This window comes from Balaenoptera musculus, chromosome 14 (genome assembly GCF_009873245.2).
Source record: "Balaenoptera musculus isolate JJ_BM4_2016_0621 chromosome 14, mBalMus1.pri.v3, whole genome shotgun sequence".
Lineage (NCBI taxonomy): Eukaryota > Metazoa > Chordata > Mammalia > Artiodactyla > Balaenopteridae > Balaenoptera > Balaenoptera musculus.
The window spans coordinates 1,155,762-1,178,862 of record NC_045798.1 but is presented as its reverse complement, the minus strand read 5'-3'; the positions used below and the strand labels follow the sequence as shown (position 1 = coordinate 1,178,862).

Below are 23,101 nucleotides of genomic sequence, written 5' to 3'. Positions count from 1 at the left end.
CCGAGTGATGTTTTCCTGAAATAGTTCTGTGGCTCGTGTCGCTAACATCCACGAACCACTCCCTCTGTGTTGTTGAGTCCGTGCCCCCGGCGCCAGCTGTGCACCCAGGAACGCCTTGGGTGTAGTTGGAGAGGCCAGAACACACGCCTGTCCTGACGTGTCCCAGGTGCTGGCCGCTCCCCGAGACTGGACGTGACGGAAGCCGTGCCTCTGAGCAGCCCTGTAGGCCCGGGCAGACCAGGCCCTTCGGCTTGTGTTTGGGTAGAGCTCCTGCATCCAGCCGTCCTGTCTGGCAGTGCGGGCGGCCTGGAAGTCTCTTCAGCCTCACCCTGCGTGAGGGGCGTGACCCGCGCCTGCTTCCCCCTGGTGCGGTCACGGTCACGGTCACGAGAGCCGCCGCGCTGCGTGGTGGGACGCGTCATGGGGTTGCTTGGTTTCAGAAGTGGAGCCGTGTTGGGGAGAGCGTACATCTCAGGACCCCGAGACGTGCTGGCACAGACGGCCTGCCCCTGGGGTCACCGTTGTTGGGGGGCTGCCCCGGGGCGTGTGGGCTTGGTTATCCTTTTCTTTTTTTCTTATTCTCTAGTCTTAACTGCCGGGTTTTTTTAATATCGTCTTAGTACTTTTAGGCTGAAAAAACAGTGAGGTCATCACAATGCATCTTCTTAATTCAGCCCAGCCAAGGCCCCCGCCCCTCAGTTGCTGATTTTCACTTTAATGGTGAAGGGTAATCAATCATTTTATTGGAATAAATAGACCCCATGACTTAATGACGAGTTATATTTTGAATATATTGATTCACTTATTCCCTTGCCTCGAAATGAAGTACTAAACTATAACCACAGTGGTGAAATAAGTATTCCTAATGACGGGCGTTAGTTAGGATGAAGGCAAAAGAAGCAGTAATAAAGTTCAGAGGTACAAATTCTCAGGTTGGCAATAACGTATAAATAGGAATTCATCTCCTGAGCTGCCACTCACCCTCTCCTGTTGTCCTGGACTGGCCACCTGCAGTGCCTCGCCCACCTGGTTCGTATCCTTGGCAGGCGTCCGTCACGGGGGGGCGTGTTTCCCCATCGCTCCCCCGTTCAGTGCAATGCTAGTCATCACTCGTGAGCGCCGTGGTTCTGTCCTCATGTGCAGTCAAGGGAGGACCCTGAGGGAGAAGGACAGCCATCCTGTGTTTCTCCTCACTCAACAAACCACTTACATAAAGGATGGGAACCATGTCTCAGTTCTCCTAAAGTAGACTCTCTGCTTCCCGGGGGAAATCTCCGCAGCAGCCCTGACCGCCCTGGGGCTCCTGGGGCCGTGGCCACTAACTCCCCATTGCCGGAGGCCTCGTGCATGCCGGCATGGAAGTGCTCACTGGCGGCTCTTACCCCCAGTTCCGTCTCCTTGTTCGTGCCATGTATATTCCTAATTTAGAGTCCACAGTTACCGGGATTTTTTAAATGCACTAAAAGTGGTTCTTCCAGCCGTGCGGCAGCGGGTTCTCTACTAGGCAGCGTGGCTGGCGGCACAGCCAGCGTCTCCCTTCCGCCAGCCTGTAAAGTTAGAAAGCGCACCACGTTTTATTTATTTTCGTCTTAACATATCATTTTGTATATATGTTTATGGAGTGCCAGAGCGGGAGTTAGGTGTCCTTAGAAGTAAAAGTTCATTTCTACATGTTAGAATTGTTTAACAACAACCGATTATTTTAAAATGTAACCCGAAAAATATTATTGCACTAAAAGAATTTGAAGTGAGAAAGACCTTTTTGATAGGAAGAACTGTCTCACGGTGAAGTGGGTTCCCTGGAGGCAGTTTAGGCAGAACCGTAAAAGTGAACTGGGCAGCGCCGACATGGAGGAGGCGAGTGAAGCCCAGCCAGGAACGCCAGGCCGCCCGTGCGCCCCCCATTCTGCGGTGGCCCCGGCTGCAAAGGGTACCTCGGCGGGAACAAACTGCTTTGGGAACAGGGCGTACGGTTCTTGAGCGATTCTGGGCCCTGCTGCCTCTCAGCTCACAAGGAAGGGAAGGTGTGAGAGACGGTGTTGCGAGTGTAAAGGATAGGCAGGCAGAGCACTGCCCTCGGGTCGCAGCCCTGACCCCTAACCCAGGGTGGCATCCTCGTCCGGCCGCGGGAGCACCGCCGCTGGGCCTCTCAGAGCCAGGGCAAGAAGCGCAGCTTTAGAAGAACCATTTGCACAAAGTGTCGTTTTCCCTCATCCAGTTGGCCTTGTCCAAATGGGCCTGCGGAGAAGAGCGGGGAGGCCGGTCCTGCTGGAGCCCAGCGCCCACGCGGCCCGCGAGACGGGGCCGGGCCGCAGCCCCTGCCTGGGATTGTTTTCCGTAAGCCTTACGGCTGACTCCTCCGAGGCACAAGATGATACATTGCAGATTCCTTGGTGTGTCTCTGCGTGTGGTATTTACTGGCTGTAGTTAAAATTCACGTAAAATGCACTGAGGAAATGACCTTTCTCAGGACAAGGGGAAGGGCTGCCGGTGGGCGGCCACAGATGCAGATACAAAATACTGGTGCTGGTTTGTGGGAGCTCTGCGTTTGCTGGGGGTTTCTTTTTTTCTTCTTTTTTGTAAATTCATTTTTTCATCTTACAGTGTGATGTGGACAAATGTTAATGTCAATAAAAATAGGATTACCACATCATTTTTTAAAGTTGAGTACTAATTCACTGCTTGGATGGACCATAGCGAACCAGGAGTACCCTTTTGATGGTCATTCAGGCGGTTTATAATTGTTGATCATCACAGAGTGCGATGTGGTCCTTAGGTGCGCGTCTCCAACACTTAGGTGGCTGTGTCTTTAGAATAAAGTCCTAGAAATGGGAGCGCTCTGGATGCCACCGCGCTGAGGGTGGGGGCTCCTTGATGTGTGTGCTGGTGCCCCACTGTGAGAGTTTAACAGGCAGCGTGCTGAAGGTCTGCGCACTCCTCTGTGTGTCTGTCATGCTTGGGTAGAGAGGTTTTTAAGGGCGACGGATAACTTACTAAGTGCGCCGCCGTGGTGTGGTGCATTCGCATGTGTGGAGCACAGCTGACTTGCACTGATGGGGTTATCTTGTTTGTGATTCTCATTAGTGGCTTTATTTTTTTCTTTCAGTTTTACTGAGATATAATTGTGTCAACGGAAAAAAAGTGCACAACGTGAGAGTTGTGAGTTAAGTTTTATTTGGGGCAACATGAGGATGATAGCCCAGGAGACAGCCTCTCAGGAGCTCTGAGGAACTGCTCCGCAGAGGTTGGGGGCCGGGGGTCAGCAGACATGTGACTTTGGTGAAGGGGTGCGTGCAGTCGAGCACACATCTTGGCAGAAGGTGGCCGCTGGTCACGAGGAGCAGATGTCACCACTCGTGATGTTAGTGCTTTTCTAGGCATGAGGAGGTGCAAGAAGTTAGGCCCATAAAATCTTCTGAAACTGTCTATCTGAAGGCCTGCTCTGCCAGTTTTTCCCAGAGCACAGAGGGCCTCCTTCCTGATCTCCACCCTGAACTCCTTTCAGGGGGTGTCGAAGGTCAGCGGCGGCAGTGGCCAGTGACCTCATCCTTGTAGAGCAGAGGGCGAGTGACCGTTTTCTGGTTAGCAGTTGACACACAGCGTTGTGTGTTCAAGGTACACAGCATGACCTCACTTACATATAAAACAAAATAACTACCGCAGTACGTTAGTAGGAGTTAGGAGTTCACATCCATCACCTCATACAGGTACAAAGAAAGAAGGAAAGAAATGTATTTTCCTTGTGACAAAGAGTTTTTTAAAAATCAAAGAGGAACCTCTTTTGGTTCAGGCAGAGCAGAGATACATAAAAACGCAATACTAGAGGAATCTCCTTTTCGGTGGAAAGTCACAATTATTTAGAAAAGAGCAAGCGGGGCTCTTTTCCTAACACGGTGCCCTCCGTGCCACGTTCCTTTCGTCAAATCCAGCTGCCACCGCCCAGCAGGCTTGGGAGGGAACCCTGCACGGGAAGGCTCGGCCAGGAGAGGTGGGCATTCAGCTCTTGACTTCGAAGGAGCCGTCATTCTCCCTAAGATGCCAGGGCAGTATTTTTAGTGCCACAGAGGGAGGCGTGGTCCGCTCTAAGAGGTGTTGGTTTGTTATTGGTGAGAGGGCCCCAAAGTCGGAAGCTTATAAACACACATTTTTAAATGTCGCATTTTCCCTGTTAACATCCAGACGTTTGCTTCTGTTCCCAGGAAGCCGGTACTGTGTCCTGCCCTCTACTGGCCGGAGGCAGACCTCTGCCCACTTTAGACATTAAGCCTCCGGAAGGGCGCTCAAGCAAAAACAAAGACCCGCCGAGAGAAGAAGAGAGAGAGAGGAAAAAGAAAAAGCACAAAAAACGGTCTCGAACAAGATCACGCTCTCCCAAGTACCATTCGTCATCCAAGTCCAGGTCTAGATCCCACTCGAAAGCAAAGCATTGCCTTCCCAGTGCCTATCGGACAGCACGGCGCTCGAGGTGGGTGTGCGTCTGGTGTGGGTGCAGACCCCCGCACCTGCTCACCAGCAGAGCTGGGCGGGGCCTCCCTAGCCTGGCCCCCCGTCAACACAGACCCACACACCTGCGTGTGTTGATGAGATGCGCCCTGCCAACCCAAATAAGATCTTTTCAAAATATTTTTTTAACCTGACTTTCTAAGGTTCATCAGCTACTGCCAGGTTTTTTAAAAATAGTGGTGTTTACATTTTAACAGGTCTTAGAAGCAAGCCTAGCATATCGGCTGAAATGTGTGGAAGATTCACAGGTTGGGGGTCTTTTGCTTGGTGTGAACGAGTAGGCTTTCCCAGGCTAACTCCTTGTGAATGTGCAGATGGCGAAGCAGCAGGAATTTGTACCTTGGCTGTGTTCAGCTTCCCTGGCACAGCACCTACAAGTGCACATAAAGGAGGGAGCACAGTGGCACACGTCTGTTTTCTCGATTAATTTGCTTCTCCAAACCTCTCACCCACAGTCACTGTTCGACCAAAAACCACCTTTACAAGGAGCCAGCTTTTGAGGAAGCAGCTTAACATTTCAGGCAACAGAAGTAATAAACATGAAAACCTGTAAGGATCACAGAATTTGCTGCTTAGTAAAGCAGGTATTTTTCTTTTTTTTAAAGCACCTGGCTTGCAGGAGGTTCAGGAAAGCAAATTTTTAATTTTAAAACTTACCTCATGCCTTCTGATTTATTACTGAATGTTGACTGGACTTCTCTCAGTTTCTCTTTAGCACAGCACTTGTACTGATCTAGTTCTTCTTCTACACCTGGTGTTAGTTCTTTCCTTTCCATGGGAAAAATGCAGGTGCCCTATACTTTTTATTTTTTATGTTTAAAAAAAAAGTGTACTTGTATACACATCTGCCTGTCTTGAATATATCCTAGAACAACATGCTTTCCCTATTTTTACCCAGACCAGACCTTAAAGGCTTGACAAGTATTTACACTTGTCTACAATGAAATTAGAATAAATTTGATCTTTGGCTCTCTGCATTTCTTTTTAATAAATTTATTTATTTATTTATTTATTTTTGGCTGCATTGGTCTTTGTTGCTGCACGCGGGCTTTCTCTAGTTGTGGTGAGCGGGGGCTACTCTTCGTTGAGGTGTGCGGGCTTCTCATTGCTGTAGCTTCTCTTGCTGTGGAGCACGGGCTCTAGGCACACGGGCTTCAGCAGTTGTGGCGCGCAGGCTTCAGTAGTTGTGGCTCGCAGGCTCTAGAGCACAGGCTCAGTAGTTGTGGCGCAAGGGCTTAGTTGCTCCGCGGCATGTGGGATCTTCCCGGACCGGGTCTCAAACCCATGTCCCCTGCATTGGCAGGCGGATTCTTAACCACTGCGCCACCAGGGAAGTCCCGCTCTCTGCGTTTTTGCTAGTTCTTTAGAAGTTCCATCACTCCTCCCTCTCTCTCTCCTTCTCTCCTTCTCTCTCTCTCTCTCTCCCTCCCTCTCTCTCTCTCTCCCTCTCTCCCTCTCTCTCTCTCTCTCTCCCTCTCACACACACACACACAGACACACACACAGAGCTTGTTGTTGTTTAATTAAATGAACAAGTTTGCTGACGTATTTTCAATTTTTGAAAGTCCCCAGAAGCTTGTATGTATATATCAAAACTTTTTAAAGTTTCTTATTTGAAAAAATTTCTTATAACATTATATAGTGGAAATAAATAAATAGGCCTATACAAGCCCTCTGAGTAATAACATACCCAGTAAAATTCTTCCTAGTTATCCTTTATTCCAGGGCTCAAAGAGAAGAGAGTATAATTCATTCATAAACCCCCATCTGGGGGATTGGTAACTCTCAGGGTTCCTTAGATTGTTTCCTAGTGTAAGAAATGAGTTGGTTTTCATGGTGAGTGCTCAGCACATACAGTAGATGCTGGTGTCTAGTACTGAAGTGAGCCTGTCTGGTCAGATGTGATGGCCACAGACCTTTCCCACAGGTTGGTCTGTTCAGAACTGGAAGTGTTCGTGAAACACTGGAATTTTAACTTTCTAGGAGTTATGTGATATTTATTGACTATCTATATATAATAGAGTAAGTCATTTTGTATATTATTTTAATACATTTAAAATATTTTTTAATTTTAGAATAGATTTACATATTTTATATGCAAGTATATTTTATATTGTTTTCATATATTCGGTGCTGAGAACTGCAAGAAGCAAAATCCTAATCCTTAGTTTGTAATTTTCAGTTAAAAGAAAAAGTTAAGTTCAAAAAATTTTTAGTGTGAGTTCTGTGATGGCAAACCACCAATTATACCTTAATTTGACCTATAGTTAAAATATTTTATGTGTAAAAAGAGCTGAGTATTTTCATAACTCTCAAACTTTTTTTTTAATCTCAATAGTATCTGTGTGATACTTTTAGTTAATTTGAGTTAAATCAGCTGACTTAAGTTCACTAAATAAGTCAGATCTTTGATGTTTGATGTTGCAGTTTAGATAAAATATCAAGGCAGAGCACAACTTTATTATAACATTTTTTTAAAATAATATTATAAAACCAAACCTTCCGAGTATTTGTCCAGGAGCGTTTGCCTTGAAAGCTTCCGTGTGGCGGTGCTGCTTCTTGAAATCAGAGCACCGCTGAGCTCAGGGCCCGGAGGCCGCTTGCAGGTCTCTGACCGGAGGTACGGAGGAGGGACCAGCTGTCTCGTGGTGGGTCTCCGGGCCCTGCGGACATAAGTCAGATAAGACACCTTCACCAGGTAGAATCCTGCCTCAGCTCTTATTTCTGAGAAGAGTGACTTTTATTTGAAAATAGTGCATTTTTTCTTAAGCTGGTTACAGACCTGCTTTCTTAATCCAGGCTCACACTAATAATTTCTAGGGATCCAACTGGATTTATAAAATAAACAGTTATAAAATGAGAGAGGTTGGTATTCTTGGTGATATGAATTGTTTGAAGTATAAAAAAAAGAAATTTAAATTTTAACCAAAATATTGAAGTTGCTAATGATACTGTCATAATTTTCTCTTTAACTATCTGTCTTTTCAGATAGACTAACCCATAACAGACATAATGTCTGCATAGGATATATGAGACTTGTCTCTTGGGCCTGACACAACTTAATCAATTGTTTTAAAAAGACTACCGCCAGCTCCAAGTAAAATGACTTTTGTTAATATTTCTTTCTACCTGTTGTAGGATATTACAGTTGAAATATATTTTCTCTTGTATATTAAATTACTGAAATCCTATATAAAATGTAGAAAGTTAAGATTAAAAAGCTTTTATGTCGTAAGTAATTTTTATGTTAATATGTTAATGCTCGTATGGTTGAAGTCCCATTTATCAAATATGTCTTAAATTATAGATGACTCTGGCTCTCCAAAGGTGAATTCGTCATAGAAAAATCTTTAGTTTTGGAAATCAGTCTTTTGCTTCTCAGAAAGCATAGTGATTACCGAAAGACAGTATTCGGTGTCTTTTAAATCAACATTGATTAAAGTATAAGACTTCTTTCTCTGTTGTTTTCTACTTTTATATCACATTAGGTTTTATACCTTAATGGGATGAAGATGTACTCATGCAATTCACTGCCTAAAATTAAAATCCACTTGTAACAGTGTAGGTATTTTAAAACAAAGCTCAATGAGACTGAAGCTTGAAATTCAGCTTATTTGTAAAGCTTTTGATGAGATTGCCTGCGGCATCGTGTCATTGGTTAGTTGGTGGGGGGTTGGTCTCACTCGTTCTGAGGTTGGGGGGATTCTGGGTGGAACTCTGCAGCCCCGCGGTGCGAGGTGCTCTGTGTGGAGGAGGGTCAGGGCCCCCCGTGTCGCTTCCAGAAGTCAGGCTCCCACGGGGCTTTCACTCAGGGAAGGGTCTGGGATCTGGGGGTTAATGTGGCTTTTGCAAGTGCTATATTTAATGTTCAAAAAGAACTCAGGCGGGCAAAATTGGGGTCGTATTTTAGTTTGAAATTTGTAATTCCTTACGTTTTCCCCCTGATAACTGCGTAGCAAACCGGTGAGGGTGATTGGTTTAATCTCCTGATCCTGGCCCCTAGAGGAGGGTGGGGTGCTTGGCGTTCCCCCAAGGCGCCGGTTCACGTGCTGGCTTCCAGGAAGTGAATCGTAACCCCAGGCAGAGCCCGGCCACCGTGTTGGTGACCGCGCTGGGGAGAGACGCTGCCCACGCAGGAGGGGAGGAAGGGTTTGCGGGTGAAGTCGGGTCCACAGTTCAAGCTTGAGAAGAACTAAAACCTGGGAGCCTCTTGCTTGTTGAGCCTGGCTGGTACCAGATCCTTGCTGCCGGGTCCCCAGCGCTGCTTGTTCAGTTCCGTGAGGACGTGTGAGTAGTAAAGTAACAGGAATGGAGGAAGTGGGTTCCTGAAATGGTTAAACGCTGGTGGAAAGAAGCTACTTATAAATATCACTGTCATTCAGATGAGAAGTTTCCTTATGACTCTCTTTGAAAGCAAACCATTATGATCATTTAAGAAAAAAAATCTGAGTTGCATTATGCTTGAAAATTTTTTAATTCAGACTATTTCATTTTCTTTATGAGAAGGCCTCTGGTCACGTTATACAGATGATTTACTTACTAAAATGGAATTCCTGTTTCTTGCACTGTGTCATGGTAGCAATATTCAGACCCTACTTAACAGAATAAAAGCATTGGAGCTTCTTTAATTAAAATAAAACCTAAGTATCATCTGGTGTAGCTCATGGCCCTTCCTTCTGAGATGGGCTTTTTCCCAGGTAACTTGGACTCTACTGCTAACAGGCACTTCACTTCAAAGAAAGCTAGTACCAGTGGCCACTGCAAAGTGCTCTTGTATGTCAAAGTTAGGGATTTGCAGACATTAAAAACTAAGTTATTTTCCTGATTATTGAGTTTATTGTAGAAGTCTGTGTTTAAGCGTTCCGTAGGTGCTACGGCTTTGAGTGACCAGAGCTTTTTTCGGGGCTCTAGCACCGCGCAGGCCAGCACATGTCATTCTGAGTGTGAAGTATGTGCCTCTGTACCACAGACCCACGGCCTCCCAGGGATGCTGAGCTCGGAGGCTTGTCAGGGCAGCTCGGCCGTGGCGGCAGCACAGCAAGGCAGTTACCGGGCAGCCTCGACCACGAACAGATTTGACTCCTGGAGCTCTTTTGAGGGAAAGCCTGGTAAAATGTCAAGGTGTCTGACTGACCTCACCTTTGTAATCTGTTACTTAAATCTTAGGAAAGCTCTGGAAACAAAAATCACAACCATTGTATAAGCTGAAAAGCAGTTGTGTCAGAGGAGCCCCAGAGCCGAGGCACGCGTTTCTCCCGGAGCAGGTCATTCCGTGGCTGCGGTGTTTTTCAGGAGTGACTCAGGGTTTCCCCTGTGACACAGAGGGTGGAATGTGATTACAGGCTGATCTTTGCGACAACGGTGTGCGCTGTTGGGGGTTTTACTGTGACTAAAATGATTCCTTGTAGAACTTCTTTAGATGACAAAATCAAAACATCTCTTCTGTATATTGTTTTTGAGTGGGTTGTCATAGAAACAGAACGGAAAGAAATTTCTCCCCCCCCCCCGCCCAGATTTCTGCTTATTTCAGGTCTCCCCAAAACAGTAATTTCACTGAATAGACAAAAAACTAAAATAAGAGTCCTAAACCCATTGTTAAAGGGCCCTCCGTTAGGACCTTGACCCCGTGGGTGAGGGTCTCGAGTTGGAGTTCTGCGTGCTGGTATCTGTGGGCCATGGTTGCCCTGTGTGGATCACGGCACTGCATGAATAGAATAGTCCTTTTCCAGGCACAGGAAAGAGGAAAAAATATTAGACATCTCGTAAACAAATGATTTAGCCAAAATTTTCCTGGGAACGGCATGGTCTGAATCGGATTGAAGGTTCAGGCGTCCTGCCAGCAGGCCTGCAGCCTGTTCTGCACGCTGAGAGGCCATAAGACGAGTGCGAACAAGAGAGATTTCCAGGGGGTCCTCGAACTTCATCACATTTCCGTTTCTTCCTCTTGCCAGTGTTCAGAACAAGAGGAAACAACTCACTTGAATCTTGTTGCCTTTCCTTACCTAATTTTGACAGAAACACCAGTGAGCTGAACGTTTTTTAGGGAGACCAAATGGGCAAAGGCAAGAGGAAGGAAGAGCAGCAGTAGGCCCGCGTCCGCCAGGAGCTGCAGGGAGACCCCGGTGCGCGGGAGCTGGTTACCGCTGAGTGTCTGGACCAGCAGCTCATGGCTCCGGCCTCAGCATGAGTTGTGCCCCACTCAGAAGCTTAGCATTGGTGTGATGAGCGTTCTGCCTCTGAGCCTGGATCCAGTTCCGGGTCAGCAGAGTAGGGAGGCGGGGGGCGGGCCTTGAAAGGACAGGCAGGGACCCGCCATGCCCCACGGGCTCAGGCCAGGGCTGGCCTCCGTCTCAGCAGTGGAGGTGCTCCCCTGCCCACCCCACACAGGACTGAAATGCCTGCTTTCCTCTACCAGGTCCCGGTCCCGGTCCCCTCGGAGACGAGCGCACTCCCCCGAGAGACGGCGGGAGGACAGGAGTGTCCCCACCGCCTACCGAATGAGTAACAGCCCTGGAGTCAGCAGGAAGCGGACCCGGTCCAGGTAGGCGGCGGAGCTTTCGCAGACACGGGACCTGCGCTGGAAGGCGGGGCTCCCACGTCTCCGGCACAGAGCTGTCCGGAACCGGGGAGCAGCCGCTTTGGCCGATCCCGAGTCACCCTGGCAGCGTTTGCACTGCTCTGGAACTCAGAGCAGAGGGCGCTTGCCTGTGCTGGAGCCCGCCTGTCTTTGCAGCTGGTTGGCCCTGCTGGGAGCTCTTGGGGTCACATTTCCCCCAAGTCTAGCTGCCCCTAGACCCCCACACACAGCTCCTTTCCCTGTACGTGTCGAGAAGGGAAAGGAGTGGAGGGACGAGTGACAGGGAGAATCCGAAGTTCAGGTCTCAAGTGGATCCCTCCTGCCGCCCAGGTGGCCACGCCTCGGCTGCAGCTCCCAGGGGAAGGCCACAGGGTCCTCGTGGGGTCTGAGAGCAGGGAGAGGGCCCATCCTCTGGCCCCTTGACCGCTAGGAGAGACCTGTCTAGTTGAGGAGAGTGAGAGAGGCTGGTTCCCATGTCACCGTCACCCCCAGTCTGGGCCTTGGACGCTCAGCAAGCCAGGGCCCCTGTCCCTGCTGCCAGGAAGAGAGCTCTGGGGCTGACCTCTGCCACCAGAGGCCCTGGCACCACCACTGACTTGAGACACAGGACCCAAGCCAGGAGCATGGCCGGTGGACCAGTGGGCGTTTCCCTCTCAGCTGAGGGGTGCCATCTGGGGATCATCCCGTCCAGCGTGGGTGATGCCACCTGAATGCTTTATGTCACCTGGCTTCTGTATTTCCATTCTCTCTGAAAACGAGGGCTTCCCGTTTTTTGTGTCCCTGCACTGGAGTTAAGGCGGGCCGCGGCTCTGCTAGGTAGACAAGGAACGTTGCCGTCCCGGTGACCGAGACACCCAGAAAAGGGCAAGACGCCATTGTTGCCTATCGTAGTCTCAGACTTCATGACGCCATGCTGCTGAGTGTCAGGACACCCGGGGTTCCAGAACCTTCCAGAGTCTTCCAGAGGACACATCTGCATTTCAGGTGTCCACCATTCTTGGACAAATGAACCCAACCATCACCCAAACCTGCCTCAGAGACGCCCCTCCATCAGCAAACACCCTCAACAGGAGCAGTTCTTTTTTTTTTTTTTTTTTAACATCTTTATTGGAGTATAGTTGCTTTACAATGTTGTGTTAGTTTCTGCTGTATAGCAAAGTGAATCAGCTACATGTATACATGCAGGAGCAGTTCTGAAAGGCATTTCTAACTGAAAAATGTTCCTGCAGCCTGGCTAGTTATGCAATAGTTCCATTAAATGATAAAATGTCATCTCTTTTTCTTAAACCAGAAAAATCAGGAAAGGAGCTGTAAAACTGATATATTTCAGTGAAGGCTTCATGTACAGACTCACTCCGTCTGTTTATAAATTTCATTTTTTGCCTTGGAACTCCCACACTAAGCATACGTGACTGTTGCAGGATAAAATGATGAAAATTGAAGTCCATTTTAAATTTTATTCCTTATGCAAGTAATTGACATTTGAAATTTATCATCACCCTTGGTATATGTAAAGGGCATGGTCTAAAATTAATTTCTTGTAGCCGAAGATCTCTCCTAACAGAAGAGTTCTTGCTTTGCCCTCAAATCAACCTTTGCATTAAAAGAGCTATCACTAGAGAAGACGGTGATTATATTAGGATTCATCAGAGCTTGTGTTATCATCAGAACTTTAATAAGTCAGACAAAAGATAAGTCAGACAATAAGATTCAGCTTACTTGCAGGGCCTGGCTACCCTGCCCTGATAGACGGGATCAAGCCTGTGACCTGACTCAGGGGTCGCGGACAGTGGTGGACTCAGGAGGAGCCCAGTAGAGGTGAACACGTGCACGATTACTGGTCGACTTCCTGGGCTTGATTACAAACCCCGAGTTTCTGTAGGCCAAGAATGTGTTCTGTTAGCAGGCGAGTTGTGTTAACCCAGCAGTCAGGCTGTCCCCTCCGTCCTTCTACTTGGAGTAGCTTCAGGGTCTCTGCTTCAGTGTGGCAGCAGGCGACTAACTTGTCCGCCAAGTCAGGGTCTCTTTAATCCCGTCAGGTCACCCCGACTGAGGGGAAAGTGCCTCCTGCCAGATTTGAAGGATTATTTCTACAAGCTGATCACTGAGTGCTGCTTTCACTGACTTTTTTTTTTTCTATTTTCTTTTTCTTTTTTTTTTTTTAACTTAACATTTTTTTAATTAATTAATTTATTTATTATTTTTGACTGCGTTGGGTCTTCGTTGCTGCGCGTGGGCTTTCTCTAGTTGCGGCGAGCGGGGGCTGCTCTTCGTCGCAGTGCGTGGGCTTCTCACTGCGGTGGCTTCTCTTGTTGCAGAGCACGGGCTCTAGAGTGCAGGCTCAGTAGCTGTGGCTCGCAGGCTCTAGAGCGCAGGCTCAGTAGCTGTGGTGCACGGGCTTAGTTGTTCCACGGCATGTGGGATCTTCCTGGACCAGGGCTCAAACCCATGTCCTCTGCATTGGCAGTCAGATTCTTAACCACTGCACCACCAGGGAGGTCCCTGACTTCTATTTCTGAAAAAATTTTAACTTACTAGAAAGTTTTTAACTTACTACTTAAAAACACCCATCTGCATGTAACTTGTAGCTTGATTCAGTGTTAACGTTTTGCCACATTTGCTTTCCTTTCTCTCTCCTCCTCTTCCTCCCTCCCTCACACTCTCCTGTGAGTGTATATTTCATGACTTTGACAAGCCCAGATCACCTGTATCATTGAAGGTCCCACACTCTGGATTTGTCTTACTGTGTCCTTTTGGCTGTGTTCATGTTAAGTATTTTTGGCAAGTTGTGTAACTTCCCATTGCATCACACCAGGAGGCACACAAGTGTCCCTTTGTCCCATTGCCAGTGACACTGAGTTTGATCACTTGGTTGTGTCTGCTGTGTAATTGTACCTTTTCCTCTTTGAACTAACAAGTCATCTGTGGGGTGGCACTGGAACAGTGTGAGTGTCCTGTGGCCAGCAGCTTTCTCCTCATTTCTTCTCTAAACACCCCCCTTTGTTTTAGTATCACTGTGGACTTTGGGTTTGGGGATTTGTTTTTTATTTGTTGTGCAACAGTCCGTTGCCATTATATTCTATTTGATGGTAACATTGTCTCACATTTGGCCCCATTGTTCTTTGAGTACTTTGTCACTTTTGGCCCAAGATATTCCAGGCTTAGCTGGTGCTTTCCCTGCCCCAGACCTGGGGTCAGCTGTTTCTCCTAGGAATCCTGGTTCCTTCTAGTGTTTGGAGATCCAGATCTGGGCAGGGTGAATATTTTTAAAAGTAAAATTCATGAAAATGTTTGGCCAAATCATATTACAGTACACTTCAACAGGAAGTTCCAGTTACTTTATGACAGTAAATAGTATGTGATTGGTTAGGGTGGGGGGCAGGGTTTAGCATTGAATTCCTACAGCTCAGCACTCACTGAGCACATCGGCAAACGCTTGTTGAGTGAGTGAATGGGAGTATGCTACTGTTTTGTGGTTCTTGTATCATACATGAAGCATTATTAATTCAGTGTAGATTATGACAATTGAAAGATGCATATCATAATTCCCTAGAGCAACCACTAAAAAAAAAAAGGTTAAAAATCCAATAGAGACTGTTAAAGAGAACCATAAAAATGCTTTATTAATGTAAAGGACAGCAGAAAAGTGGGGAAGAGGAGGAAAAAGAACAAATGGACAGCTAGAAAACAAGATTGTTAACACCATCCATACAAATAATTACATTAAATGTAAGCAGACTAAAAACTCTAGTTAAAAGGCAGAGATTTTAGACTGCATTAAAAAGCAAAACTTAATACTAAGCTGCTTATAAGAGACACTTTAAATATACAAATAGGTTAAGATCTAAAAGATAGAAAAAAGATACACTGCACAATGCTAATAAGAAGAAAGGTTGTGTGGCTGTATTAACAGGAGGCCATGCAGACTTGAAAAAGTGGTGCTAGAGATAAAGAAGGCAGTTTCATAATGATGAAGGGGCCAGCTCTTCATGAGGGCATAATGTTTTATATGCGTGCATTGAATAAGAGAGCTTTAAAATACTTGAAACAAAACTGACAGAACTAAAGGGAAAGGCAGGCAGTAGAACACTACAGATGCAGCAAATATGAACAGCACTGTTAACCAGCTAAACGCTACCACCTGCAGTGAAGCATGCACACTCTCGTGACATGCGCGTGGGTCAGTCACCAGGCTAAATCGTTCCCTGTAACACTGAATTAGTCTCAGCACATTCCAAAAGACTCAGATGACACAGAGTATGTTTTCCTACCACATAAAAATCTGTAGAAAGGTATCTGGAAAAGTCCCCAAATACTTGGAAGTTAACACATTTTAAATTACCCATAGGTCAAAGAAGAAATCACAAGAGAAAGCAGAAAATATGTTGAAATGAATGATAATGAAAATGTAACATACTCCTTCTGCAGCTGTACTCAGAAGGAAGTTAGTAGCTTTAAGTGTTTATATTAGAAAAAAAAAGAAAGGTCTAAAAACTAATCTTCTGTCTTAAGCTAGAAAAAGAAGAACAAATTAAACTCAAAGTAAATAGAGTCAAGGAAATAATAAAAGTAAGATCAGAAATCAACAAAATAGAAAACAGACTCACAGAGGAAAACAGTAAAACCAAATGATGGTTCTTTGAAAATGATTTTAAAAAATGATAAATCTTTTTTTAGATTGATCAAGAATGAAGGACCCTATAGACATTAAAAGGATAATAAGGAAATAAATCTCATTCTGGTTAATTTAACAGCATAGGTGAAATGGACAAATTCCTTGAAAGAAACAAACTACCCAAATGGACAGCAGAAGAAATGGAAAATCTAAGTAGCTCCACATCTGCTAAAGAAACTGAATTTATAATTTAAAACCTTTCCACAAAACTCCAGGCCCAGATGACTTTTATCAGTAGAGTCTAACAAACATTCAAGAAAAAAGGGATAACCAATTTTAAAGACACTTCAAAGGAAATAGAAGAGAGAACACTTCCCAGTTCACCTCATGAGACTGTCCTAAAGCAGATGGACAGTGTGTGCACATCTGTGTGGTGTGGAGTGTGGTGTGTTTTGTTGGGGGGGTGTGGATGTGTGTGCACACGCATGTGTTTATTCATAAACTAATACTCTCAGGAAAATAAGTGCAAAAATCCTTAACAAAGTATTAGCTAATTTGAGTCTAGCAATTAACTAAAAGGATAATACATCAGGACCAAATGGGTTTTGTCTCAGAAATGCAAGGTTCTTTAACATTCAAAAACCAGTCATTGTAATTCACAGTATTAACAGAAAAAGTGAAGAAAATCATATGACATCTCAATAGATGCAGAAAAAGTATTTGACACAATTCATCACCCATTCATTAAAAAGAAAAAACGGGGGAAAAAAAAAAACTTGGCAAAGCAGGAATAGAAGGAAACTTTCTCCATCTGGTAAAGGGCATGTTTTTTTTTTTTTCCTGGCCACACCCTGTGGCTTGTGGGATCTTAGTTCCCCAACCAGGGATTGAACCCGGGCCCTCAGCAGTGGAAGTGTGGAGTCCTAATCACTGGACCGCCAGGGAATTCCCAAAGGACATCTTTGCAAAACCTACAGCTAGCATCACACTTACTGGTGCCTTCCCCCTGAGATCGGAGACAAGGCCAAGGTGTCTGCTCTGTAATAGAATTCATAGCCTCGACAGTGCGGCAAGAAAAAAGAAATAGAAGGCCTAAAGATTGCAAAGGAGAGCATAAAACTGTGTCTTCTTACATAATCATGTAAAATCTTAAGGAACCTCTAAGTTTATTTCTGTATACTGGCCTAGAAGAACCGAAAAATGAAGTTAAAAACAATACTAATTGGAACAGTATCAAAAAAGCAAAGTACTTATGGATAAATGTAAGGAAATATGTATAAGATCTCTCTACACTGAAAATCACAAAACATTTCAGAGAAAATGTTTAGGAAACCTAAATAAATGGAGGGAAAGTCCATATTCATGGATTGGAAGGCTCCGTATTGTTCAGATGGCTCTTCTCCACGAAATGATCTGCAGATCCAATACAATCCCAATCAAAACTCCCCTAGGCTTCTTGTAGATACTGGCGCGCTGACTAGCGGTCAAAGCAACCTTGAAAACTAAGTTGGAGGACTCTTGCTACCAATTCAAGACTTTACTAGAGAGCTACAGTAATCAGTGTGCGCTGTACACCTTAAAAAGGTGAAGAGCCAAAACAGTGCAGTGAGGAAAAGTCCTTTCAGCACAACTGGATTGAACAACTGGACATCAGAATGGAAGAAAAGTGACCTGTACCCCAGATACCAAGCTTAACTCAAGATGGATCACAGACCTAAACATGAAAACTAGAACCATTCTGTTTTTGAAGAAACAAGGAGAATACATTTATGAGGTGGCAGAGATTCCTGAGGATGTAGAAAATCCCACCGTAAGAGAAAAAAATTATAAATTTGACTTCATTGAAATTAAAAACTTCATTCAAAAGGGACAGTTAAGAAAGTGCATCGGCAGGCCCCAGACGGGGAGAAATATTTGCAATGTGTATCTTTGACAAAGGCCTATGTCAATTCCAAAAAGGCAGCCCAATTAGAAAAGGGGCAGAGGGCTTGAGAGACATTTCATAGAAGAATGTATTTGCGGTCCATTTCTCCATCGGTCTGGAAGGTTGTCGTCATCGAGCTGTCAAGGAGAAGAGCTTCGAGTCCCTTAGCGAGACCTCAGCTGTGCAGTCTCCTGGCCAAGCGTCTGCAGTTTCATGCTGCTGGAGCATTCGGTGTGTCCCCGGGTGTTGCAAGCTGTCTGTAAGCTTGCTGTGGCTGAACCAAGAAGGAAGATGTCTACAGAAGTGATGATTCCGTAGAAGATTTTGAGGAGATGAGGAAGGCTGGTATCTCTTAGAGTGCAAAGTGATTTTGGAATGTAAAGAATCTCTTTGGGTTGAGTTCCACGGTAGTTTGTCACATACTTGTGTTTCGAAACTATGAACTGTGCATATCTGGGCTAAGGAATAGTTTCTCTTGATAAATAAACCACAGATACCTTGGTGGAAAAAAAGAATATATTTAAATAGCCAGTGAAGGTAGCATATGAAAAGGTGCCCAGCTTCCTCAGTCATCTGTCGGGGAAATGCAGAGATTAAAACCACAGTGAGGTGTTCTTTACACTGACAAGAACGGCCGAAAATAAGCAAGACGGGCATGACTAAGTGTTGAAACACTTGGGAAACAGTTTGGTGGTTTCCTACAGAGTTAAACGTATACTGCTGCATGGCCTGACCGTGCCAGTCCCAGGTGTTTACTCGCCATAAACATTTGACCACAGACGCAACTTGGTTTGTAATTGCTAAAAACCGGAAACAACCCAAGTGTCTGTTAACAGGAGAAAGCCTCAACCAGTGATGGCAGATTCATACAGTGTAATGCTACCCAGCAGCGAAAAGAAACCCACCTCACGAAGAATCTCAGAAACATCCTGCTGAGCGAAAGAAGCCAGTCACAGAAGACTAATACTGTGTGATGCGATTTATCTGAAGTTTTCATTCACGTGATAGAAATCAGAGCAGTGCGTATCTGTGATGGTGGGGCAGGGGACGCAGGTGCCTGACAGCATCAGTGGAAGAACCTTCTGGATGGTAGAATTTCCTGGTCGTGACAGGGGTCTGGGTTTCACCATGTCTGCCAGAACTCATCAAATAGCACTTCAGACCTTTGCATTTCGCTGGATATAAAGCACACCTCAATTTAAAAAACAAAAAGATTAGTTAATTCCTTAAGGAAACGCTTAGAAAGTCTTGTCATGAGATCAAGGTGTAGTGAAATTGAACGTGATTTACAGTTCAGGATTGCTCACCTACCTTTAATTAATTCATGTAGGCAGCCGTAGGAACTTAGCCGGATTTGGGGCTGAAATCATTTGGGACGTATGTCACGTCCCAAATAAATATTTTATTTATTTTTTTATTTGCTGCTTCCTTTGAAATCCTAGCCATGTGTTTACAGACAAAAAGTCACAAAACGTCTGCAGTGTAGGAAGTAGGCCTGTGGTGTGCACTTCGCACTTCTGTGTACCCAGCACCTCTTCTTTATGGACCACTTCTCTTGCTCCTGGCCTGCATGTAGGCCAGCGCACCAGGGACACTTCCCACAGCTGAACTGAAGTTGCCCGGCTGCCACCACCCAGGGCCAGCTCCGTGTCGTTGAGGCAGAGCCAGAAAGCCGCGCCCTGCCCGGCGGGAGGGTCAGCTTGCTTCGCTGCCCAGCAGCCTCCTGCACCAGGGGCCCACGGGACCGCCCCAGGGAAGTGCCCTGACGAGTGACAGGCGGGCTGACAGGTGCACTGGTCTTGGGGTGGGTGGGCGTGTAGACAGGCCCTGGGGTGTCTCCAGGCTGGGAAGGGCCCGTGAGCCACCTGAGTCCCGAGGAGCCAGGAGGGGTGTGAGCTGTGCAGGCGGTGACCCAGGACGTGCGTATCGAGGGCAGTGGCGACACGCAGGGGTGGTGACAGCGCCAGGAGCCCGTCGTCCACCCCCCGGCCGCGCTCTGAGGACGAGGGCGCGGGCACCGGGCATCGGGCGGTGTCTCCCGAGGTCCAGTTCCTGTCGGGTCGCCCAGCTGCCCACGGCCAGGGATCCACCCTCTCGTGCTTTGCAGCAACACGCAGCCCGGGAGGAAGAGGGGAGCGGCAGAAACTGAGACGGGGGCTGATGAAACCAGCGGTGACCTGTGCCTGCAGAGACTCCAGGAGACGGTCGCAGCAGGAGGGCGGCCTGCAGCTGTGGCGCCCGCGGGTTCTGGTGGTCTCAGGAGAAGCGGGGAGGGGCCTGCACCTCAGCGCTCCCACCACCTGCACATTCCCTCTTGCCGGCTGTGCTTCAGGGCCGCGGGGAGGAGGGTCACAGGGCAGGGCGTGGAGCGGAGTGAGCCCCGCCTCTGGGCGGGAGGCGGTGGGCCCAGGCGAAGTGCAGTGCGGGCTGCGGGTCTGGAGGGGGAGGAGGAGCTGGGGGGCGTTTCTGACGTGGAATCACGGGCCTTGGCGACTCGGAGGACGTGGGCCGTGGGCAGCGAGGCACGGCCGTGAGGGCCGGTGGGAGAGCAGGTGGCCCCGGGGGCCCGCCAGCCTCAGGCCGGAAGGACACGCGAGCGTCTGTGCTCGCAGCGCTCGGTGTTAATGATTTTCCACTTCTGGTTGGAAGTTCCCATTAAGTCAGCGTAAAGGAACAAGCAGTACAAACAGCGCTTGGTTACTTATCTTGGGTTATTTTAAATGCAGATAAAGTGCTGATCGTGTTTTAAACCCACAGACACCTGACTTCAGGACTTCTGCCGAGAAGGTGGTCTACGTTTTACTTCTGCACGACTTTTGTTATATCCATCCGTTTCAAGTTAATTAAATGTGTATAGCTTTAAAAAGGAGTCGATGTGTATAGAAGGGTGGGTGAAATTGCCGCATTGTCCCATGGAGAGCACCCAGAACTCCTTCAGAGCCAGCGCTGTGCCTTTGTCTAAAACCGCTTTCCTTCCAGAAGCCCCCATGAGAAGAAGAAGAAGAGGCGCTCACGGTCGCGGACCAAGTCCAAGGCCGGCTCCCAGCCAGCCTCCCCGAGCAAGCAGGCCGCGCGCCGGCACTCAGCCAGCGTCTCTCCTGTGGAGAGTCGGGGCTCCAGCCAGGAGCGCTCCAGGTAACCCCGCCCGGACCTCTGGGCCACGGGGGTCCCCGGGAAGGGGCGGGCTGGCAGACCCCCGGCCCCGGGCCCTGCGCCCCACATCCTCCTGCATGCGTCACTCGGGCTCCAGATGAGGGGAGGGCGGACACTGAGGTGGGTCAGCACCGAGGCCGCCTGGGCAGCGCGGGTCCAGAAGCCGCCTCCGGTGCCCCGGGCCGCCCGCTCCGCGCTCGGGCAGAGGGAACTCTGTGAGCGTGTGCGGGGCGGCCGCGTAGTGTGCCAGCAGCGGTCCCCAAACCAGTGTCTCTCCAGGCTCCCCGCCGATGGTGCCTTGTCCTCACGTGGGCCGTATGGGGTGGGAGCTGGGGAGCCCGCTGTGACCAAAGGAGGGGTCAGGCACTGGACTCCGCAGCGACGGGGGCCCAGGACCCCCATCCACCCATCGCTCCCTCTCAGCCCGAGCAGGCAGGGGTGAACCCGTCACTTCCTGACCGCGCAGGCCGTGGGGATGTCGGCGTCCACACTGATGGTCCCGCGGTCTCCCCGTGCCAGCGCAGGTGACCCCCGTTGCCTGGCTGCCCGTGGTTGTCGGGGGACATTTGCCAGACAGTCCTGTTTCGAAAAGCCGCCCGCCCACACCCACCCACCCAGAGCCTGGGCAAGGGTCGGGGGCAGGGGATCAGGTCCTCCATCCCGCCTGTAGACCCCCTGCTTCCGCAAGTGTGCGTTACGGTGCCCGATGCTGGTGGGTGAGCAGCAGAGGCCGCAGCTCCCGTGAGGTGGGTCAGAATCTAAGGTGCGGCTTCTTTAAAGGTAAAGCGTGACTCAGCACAGGCCCCGACCACCACTGGTGTGTCGTGTCCAGGCCCCCGAAAGTCCTCACGATGCGCCAGAGGCGCCCACTCGGGTTGTGGTCAGACTCAGGGAGTGTGGCGCTAGCTTTCTATGCTTCTGTCCTTTTCTTCATCTCTTTTTTTTTTTTTTAATGTGTCTTATATAATGTTTATATGAACATATCTTTGAGTAATGTTGCATTTTATGAAATATTTCAAATGTGTTACATAAAATATAAAAGTGAAATACATATATTTATAATGTTGATTTCTTTTTTAAGGATACCGGAAACAGGTAAAACGGCTTTTTAAAGTATATTTTAAGCCTCTGACCTCTCTCTTTACTTGCGTTAGGGGAGTTTCTCAGGAAAAAGACGGTCAGATCTCCTCAGCAATTGTTTCTTCCGTGCAGAGCAAAATCACTCAGGTAAGGTGGGAGTGGGTCTCTCTTTCCTCCCATCTTCTTCTAAAGGGCCTAGTTTCCACTCCCTGTGTCCCCTCATCTTGTGGGTCCTGACGGGGAGTCCCGGCTGGTCCCCTGGAGGCCGTGGTGTCGGCGTTGCCCGGGGCAGCTGGTCCCTGGGCCCCCCTTTCCGGGCAGCCCCGTCTCCTCCTTCCTGGCCAGGCCTGAGCGTCTCCTCCTGGGCCCTGAGCCTGCCTGGGTGTGTCCCCAGCCACCCAGCACGTTGCCCCCAGTTTCCTCGGTCTTCACCCGCTAACACGTTCGCGAGCTACTTCCCTGTGTGGAGCGTCCGCTTCCCGAGTCTTAACGGGAGCCCCAGGGATGCCCTCTGTCTCTCCTCGCACAGGACCTCATGGCCAAAGTAAGAGCGATGCTCGCAGCTTCCAAAAACATGCAGACCAGTGCCTCCTGAGACTCGGCCGTGGGCGACTGGGCCTGGGGCCCCAGGAGCTGGCAGAGCAGAGAGCCCCGTCCTGCAAAGACCATCCCGCTGGGGCTCCTGGACGGTTGGCGGGTTTTGTAAATTAATTTTTGATGACATTTTAGGTTTAAGATTTTTGACCAGCAGTCTCTTACCTGTATATTTGTAAATAATATCCTGTTTCTGTGAAAATGTATTATCAAATAAAATGGGAGGAAAACACCTTTTCTAGCTAGTAACCGTGGGCAGTTTCTTCCTTGTTTGGCTTGTGAGTTCTTTACTGTTTGCCGTCTGTCACTGGCCTCTAACACTTGCTACGTGGGTGTCGCGCGGCATGGGGACGGCTGTAGGGGTCGCCTGTCCTGCTCCCCCGGCCCTGCACCGGGGCACAAGGCCACAGCCGTTTCAGCCCCTGCAAAGCAGGAGAGGCAGGTGGCCTGGAGGTCCCGCCCCACCCCGCCCCCTGGGCAGGGCGTCGCCGTTTGGGTGGGTTTCTTTCTATGTTTAGCACCAAGATGTCCTCCACGTTCACCCGGATGGATGGTGCTGAATGAGGCCGTCCCTTCACTGGGCCCTGCTCGGCTGGCCCCCGGTGAGCCCACCGCAGGCTTCAGCCACGGCCACGGAGGGGCGCTTGGTCGCGTC

General features: G+C 48.3%; 1 protein-coding gene across 6 annotated transcripts in view; it reads left to right on the top strand.

The window, feature by feature from the left end:
* The window catches only part of LOC118906811 (splicing factor SWAP), a 90,010-nt gene extending 67,327 nt beyond the window's left edge, over positions 1-22,683 (top strand). For 3 of the 6 annotated variants that reach the window (XR_005022600.1, XR_005022599.1, XR_005022601.1), the window contains 4 exons: positions 4,200-4,465; positions 10,919-11,044; positions 19,727-20,406; positions 20,599-20,711. Coding sequence is in view for 3 of the 6 variants with exons in the window: in XM_036874500.1 (XP_036730395.1) it covers positions 4,200-4,469; positions 7,189-7,201; positions 9,489-9,624; positions 10,919-11,044; positions 20,599-20,754; positions 21,927-21,999; positions 22,382-22,447 (840 nt within the window). In the remaining 3 variants the exon portion in view is untranslated. Of the gene's footprint in view, positions 1-4,199; positions 4,470-7,188; positions 7,202-9,488; positions 9,625-10,918; positions 11,045-19,726; positions 20,407-20,598; positions 20,755-21,926; positions 22,000-22,381 lie in introns of those variants that run through there. The other 3 variants (XM_036874500.1, XM_036874499.1, XM_036874498.1) reach the window with 3 other exon arrangements.
* Positions 22,684-23,101: the final 418 nt, after the last annotated feature.